Below are 6,222 nucleotides of genomic sequence, written 5' to 3' on the forward strand. Positions count from 1 at the left end.
GGAGGTTTCTCTGACGATAATTCAACACCGGACAGGGCGCGGGGGGTGTCTAGGTTTTACTGGGGGGGGTGGGGCACGATAAACCCCCGACTTCATGGGGCAAAAAAACAAATAACCCATGGGGGGGGGGGGGGGGGGGGGGGGGCCACAAGGACATCCTCCATCTTGTCCTTCTGTCAGTCAGTCCGTCAGTCATGCTGGTGCGCGCGCATGTTGGTGATGCCCAGTCAAGAAGGCTGAGTATATTTCTTTATCCTTGGGGGTTCTGTTATTAAAAATCCTTCAAGCTTAAGGAAATCCATCCGGCCGCATCTTCCCCAGATCTGGGAGACTTGCCGCTCATCCCGTGCCACCAAGGCTGTCGGCCCATCTGCCAGCCAGCCTCTCTGGACGACGGGCGGAGGAGTGAGGTTAAGCTACGAACTACAGATTGAAGACGTGAGGTTGAGGTTGTCAACTGTTGAACGCCTCCGAATGCGCCAAGTGTCCAGGATGGCTTTGATGCTGTGCAACTAGTCGTTGCTTTTTGCGCCAGATATATTTAGGGTCGAAGATCATGGCCCGACCTCGCTGCCTCTGGCGTGGATAACGAATAACCAAGTAGCTAATACAAACAGCTGGGACAGCGTTGTCTGGCGTTGAGTTTATCTGGCATTTGCGGCAGGACGACGGAGACGGAGATTCATCCGATAACTAGTTTTAACCCTGCGAGAAGAATCCGGCCGTTACGCATGTGCGACATTCCATAGAAGCATCCGCAAGACGTAGAAGCAGACGAGAAGGCGTCTTGGATCCTCCGATGGGCGCTTTTAAACTGCGTCCTGAGGCTGACCAGGCTGCTGTACTATGCGCGCACTATTTGTAAATCCTGCGTCACTCCGTCAGAACTCGTCTGCAACGGTGATCAGCCGCTGCTCTTTTTCTCATCGCAGACCGCATGTTCTGCCCAAGAGAGCCTAATAGATGAAGAACGCAGACAAGAAGAGAGGAGACGGAGGACAAGAAGAATCCAGCAGAGTGTTGTCTGACGTCCATTGGCCTCTGACTGGCATGTCTGGCTCCCGCGACTCCTGCGACAGCGACGCCTTCATCCTCGACGACTTCGACTACGACGGCGACGGCGAGCGCGCGCTCGGCGGCTACCAACGATACAGCTACAGCTACAGCTACAGCTACCTGTTGAATGGCTCGACGGCCTGGTCGTCTCGAATACTGCGGCTGCTGCCCCCACGATGGCGCCGGAAGTTTGCCAGGCGACACAGCAAGCCGGCCCCCAGGCTGTCACCGTCAGGCACATATAGGACCCTGCGATGGCTGGTGACGGCCAGTCTCTGTCTGACAGCCGCCGTGGCACTTCTCTGGCCCTCCTACACCCACCGGCCGGCACACTACAACGAGCTGAAGCGCCTTGCAGTCGGCAGTGAGACCCCCGGGCGAGGGAACCCGCGCAACGAAAAGGTCTTCATCGCCGCCAACATATATGACCCGGACGGCAGCCTGGCACAGAGCCAGTGGAGCAGGAGTATCCTCCAGCTGATAGACCTCCTGGGCCCGGAGAATTCCTATCTCAGCATCTATGAGAACGACATGAACGAGCAGGCACGGGGTGCGTTGCAGAGGATGGCAGACGAGACTCCGTGTAACCACTCCATGGTCACAGAGGAGCATCTCGACACGGCTGGGCTGCTACACATCACCCTGCCTGACGGGTCCAGGAGACTGAAGCGCATCTCCTTCCTGGCTGAAGTACGCAATCGTGCTCTGCGGCCAATCAATCAGGCTGGCATGCCGAGGTTTGACAAGATCCTTTACGTGAACGATGTCTTCTTCGACCCCGTCGATGCCCTCCAGCTGCTCCTTTCGACGAATCTGGCCGAGGACGGTGGTGCCACCCGCTACCGGGCTGCCTGCGCAGTCGACTTTATCAACCCGTTCAAATTCTACGATACCTTTGCCTCACGGGACCTGGAAGGATACTCTATGGGACTGCCGTTCTTCCCCTGGTTCACCACCGCGGGAAACGGGCAGAGCAGACGAGACGTACTCAGCCAAAGCGATGCTGTCCGTGTTCGCAGCTGCTGGGGAGGCATGGTTGCATTTGATGCGAAGTATTTCCAGCACCAGCAACAACAGCAGCATAACACAACTCGATTCCGTGCCGAACCAGACCTCCTCTGGGAAGCATCCGAGTGTTGTCTTGTACACGCTGATATCCAGGACCCGCCCTCCGCTGGCGGAGAGCCCTCTGCTGATACAGGCATATACGTGAATCCCTATATCCGCGTTGCCTACTCCCCCTTTACCCTCTCCTGGCTAGGCGTTACCCGGCGGTTCGAGCGGCTCTTCTCGCTGCCGCACGACATCATCAACCGCCTGGTAGGTATGCCATGGCACAACCCTCGCCGGACCGAGAAACCAGGCGATCTCATCGAGGAGCGCACCTGGGTGGAAAATGAAAAGGGGGAAGGCTCCTATCAGACCGTCATCCGCGCTGCCGGCACTGGAGGCTTCTGCGGCAACCGAGCACTCCAGGTCATGAAGCCGCATCCCCAACCGAGCGAGAAGACGTGGGAGCTCATATCCCCTGACATGTTTTGATATTCCAACCTTGATGAACTGGCCCCTTTTTCCCCCTTTTCTTTCTTATATTTGTAGTATATTTCTACATATCAGCCCGGAGTTTGAGGTTGGTCAAAAATATCCATTTCAATCGCTTTCTTCTTATAATAATAATAAGATTATGATACCATAAATGAACATGCCTATCTCTCTCTCTCCCCCCCTCCTCCCTCCCTCTTTATTCATAATTCTCTTGTAAATATGAAGCTTCTAGCCATATATCCCCTTACATCTATGGCCCCTTGTATGGATATCAGGCCTGCCATATCTTCCACCTGTCCTTCACTGCTGCTGGCTCTTTCGACGGCACTTACCGTTAAATCTGTATTCACTACCGCTGCTTCAGATAGAACCTTCTTGCAGGCTATAAATGCCTTCTCCCCTTGCAGTCTCTGATGGCCTTCTTCCTGTCCTCTTCTCCTACCTGGCCCCCCTTATCCGCCGCCTAACCTGCAACACTTCCTAAGTGCTTAGTCGTACCCTTTTGGTCTTATATCTTTTCCATCCTCTTGTCCTCTTCTTCCTTCTCTTCCTTTTCATCTTCTCCATCATCTTCTTTGGCATCTTGACTTCCATCTTTCGTCAGTAACCTGATATCTTTGCATCTCGAGACAACCTGAACACATCCACCATGGCGGGCGGTGACTCTAAAGACTCCCACATTGTCAGAGCCAACAAGAGAATCCAGGATTATCATGAAGAAGGTGAGAGAATCAACGAGGCTGTGAAGGTGGGCAGAGTCATCTTTGATACCTTCAACCAGATCAGTGAGAGAAGTGGTGGCCTAGAGAAGAGCATCTGGGCCTCTGACAACCATATCTACTCCTTGGACCAGCCTGTCCTCCAGCAAGGCAAAAACAAACCAAAGCCACCAAAGAACCAGGACACCAAGGACAACAAAGGGAAGAAGCCACAGCAGGTGAGTTATTACTATCCCATCTGCTTCTACTCCTGCTTCTATTTCTACTCTGCTCTGCTCTGCTTCTCCCTATCTAGATGAGCCTGACTGACCTACTTCTAGCAGACACCCCAGAAGAAAAAGAGCAAAAAACAGGACCCCAAGACCACTGCAAGCAAGTCAAAGATGGAGAAAACCATGCCTGCTATCAATTTTGACGACACCGAGGCCTTCATGGGCGCCCTCGAGAAGATTCGTCGCGGTGGCAGCGTCCTGAAGGCTGGCCAGGGTCGCGTCACGAAGCCTGCTCCCGTCGAAGGTAAGCTGTTGTCCATCCATCCTATACTACACCATAGCTAACGCGTTTTCTCTGTAACAGAAGACAAGGAGAACTACAATCCTGATCTCTCTTCCGTCAAGGAACATGTTAAAGAGGCCAAATGCCCACCTGCCGAGGAGAATGGCGTCGTTACTCCTGAAGAAACTCCCGGAGAAGCTCCCGGAAAGACCTCTGATGTTGCCATTGAAGAGAGCTTTGCAAGTGACTCCGTTCAAGCTTCTACTTCTGAAGAAGAGGAAGACCGTGAGAATTTGGTCACTTTCAAGACCTGGGGCACTCCAGCTCCACGTGCTGCTAGCAGTAAGTCTATATCAACGCGCGTCTCTCAACATATACATCCATCCACTAACATGTTTGTACATAGACGCTGCACCACGTCGTATCATCTTGACTAATATTCCAGTCTACCTCCGTAGCCAGTCTCGTATCCTTGCTCTCATCCACGGAGGCAAGATCGAGTCTGTCTCTGTTCACCCAGCCAGCCAGTCTGCTGAAATCCGCTTCTATTCTGCGGCTGACTGCAAGACCTTCTATGACAAGCACCCAAATGGTATTGACTTCGACTACAACGGCAGCCGTGGGACCGTTTTCGTGGACATCGGCAAGGAGGTCGACATTGTCAGCTCTCGTCTTGTCGAGTGTTTGGACATCGGTGCAACTCGCATCGTTCGTGCAGTCGGGGCTCCTCTCAATGTCAGCATTGCTCAGCTGGTTGAGATGATTGATACCAGAAAGTGGCACCTTGAGAAGATTATCGATTCCTATGAGGCATCAACTGTAAGTTCCAGAGTCCCTCTAGATAGAAAATTAGGTAGTCACGATATTAACTTAACTTCTGTGTCAGAAAATCCGCAGTGTCGTGTTCAGATTCTGCTCCATTGATGCTGCTGTACGCTTCCGCTCATGCCTCATTCGCATGGATGATTGGGACCAGGCCAATATTCAGTTCGGGCCTGACCCGTAAGTTGAACACCAGCTCCCCTATGTCCAGACTAGTAGTCTAACATGTCCTGTTCTCCTCATTAGATGCGAACTTGCCACTGGAACTCACTGGGACTAGAGGCAATGCATCTACATCGCTCTTTTGCTTTGCCAGGATCTGCTTCAATGGAACTTTTTTTACCAGGACTCAGTGACTACAAATGACTACACACAGGGACAGGACGCCTTCTTTCAGGGATCTTTTTTTTTTTTCTCCTTTGGTTTTGTTATCAGAAGGTCAGGCCATGGCCTCCAGGCTCAAATATGTAGCTAGTCAAACCCCAAGGCATAGTAACATCTGATCAAATCGACATCGAAAGTATTTCCCTCATTCTTCCGGATGGTGGACAATTCTCTGCTCGCTCAAACATCACATATAACTCGCCCACATAATGCTCTAATTGGTGCAGCTGTAGGTAAGGGGAAAAGAAGGTCCCTCTCTCGGCACAATCTTCCCGTTCATAATTCGACATATGAAGGCACAGCAATCAGACTATGCATTGTTATATTGGTATATATTGTCCCATCCCTGGCCATGCGATTCTAGTTTCCATTATAGGCTGGTATCTGGTCTTTTCAAGTGTAATCTCTTTGATCATTGGCTTCATAGTCGGCGTTCGCTGGTGCCCTGGTTAGATGCGTCAGGGATTGCAGAGCTGAATCTGCGTCCCCCAGGCTGAGTATGCCGGGGTGGTGTGTGGTAAATTGCATATGAGAGGAAGAGAAGAGAGAGGAAAAAGAAAAGTACAGAAACCTGCATGGGAACGCCCTTTGATAGACTGAACCTGATTGATTGGTTGCAGGGCTCCAGATGCAGGCAGAAGGAGTCAGATGTATATGTAAAACTTTACTACCGCTGGCCGATGTCAGTCCAATACCAGTCAAAATCCAACTAGTCCAGGAGTCAAGATGTTATCCTGCCTCTCGCGTTTATTTCTAGACCGACACTTGCCCTTTAAAAGCGTTCTGTAGGCATATGTTAATATGATTTACTTCACCAACTGCCTATAAGAGATAAAGGTCCCGTATTGACATACGGTTTGTCCCCCCATTTACCTTTTAACTACCACTCTTTCCCCCCCCATGCAAGTGTAATATATGGATATGCGCGGTTGACTCACCTGTTCACAGTCATGTAACCCCAAGCTCTGAAGTCAGCCGTCAGGAAAGGTCAACCGGTTTCGTTGCAGAGGCCGCGCATAAACGGATTGAGGAACAGCCCCGAAAAGGACGTTGATTGACAGGCCAAATCATCCAGGCGCTATAACTAGATGAAAAAGCAAAGAGTCGGGAAGACAGAAATATTCCTTCTGTATCAAAGCAGTTACCTAATTTAGCGCCGGGCAATGCATCATTGTCACGGACGCCGCCGGCATGACGGGTC

The 6,222-nt window shown here is 51.5% G+C and overlaps 2 protein-coding genes across 2 annotated transcripts; both read left to right on the forward strand.

The window, feature by feature from the left end:
* Window positions 1-342: 342 nt before the first annotated feature.
* Window positions 343-2,598, forward strand: TERG_04953 (uncharacterized protein; the record flags this gene model as incomplete). Its single annotated transcript, XM_003234312.2, has 1 exon — window positions 343-2,598. Exon 1 carries the CDS (start codon window positions 964-966, stop codon window positions 2,596-2,598), a length of 1,635 nt encoding a protein of 544 aa, XP_003234360.2. The 5' UTR covers window positions 343-963.
* Window positions 2,599-3,250: 652 nt separating this feature from the next.
* On the forward strand, window positions 3,251-4,917 carry TERG_04954 (uncharacterized protein; the record flags this gene model as incomplete). The annotated part of the gene is made up of 6 exons (XM_047748349.1): window positions 3,251-3,538; window positions 3,641-3,836; window positions 3,897-4,157; window positions 4,222-4,634; window positions 4,702-4,817; window positions 4,884-4,917. 6 exons carry the CDS (start codon window positions 3,251-3,253, stop codon window positions 4,915-4,917), a joined length of 1,308 nt encoding a protein of 435 aa, XP_047604329.1.
* Window positions 4,918-6,222: the final 1,305 nt, after the last annotated feature.

Source organism: Trichophyton rubrum (genome assembly GCF_000151425.1).
Source record: "Trichophyton rubrum CBS 118892 genomic scaffold supercont2.5, whole genome shotgun sequence".
In the NCBI taxonomy this organism is placed as follows: Eukaryota; Fungi; Ascomycota; class Eurotiomycetes; order Onygenales; family Arthrodermataceae; genus Trichophyton; species Trichophyton rubrum.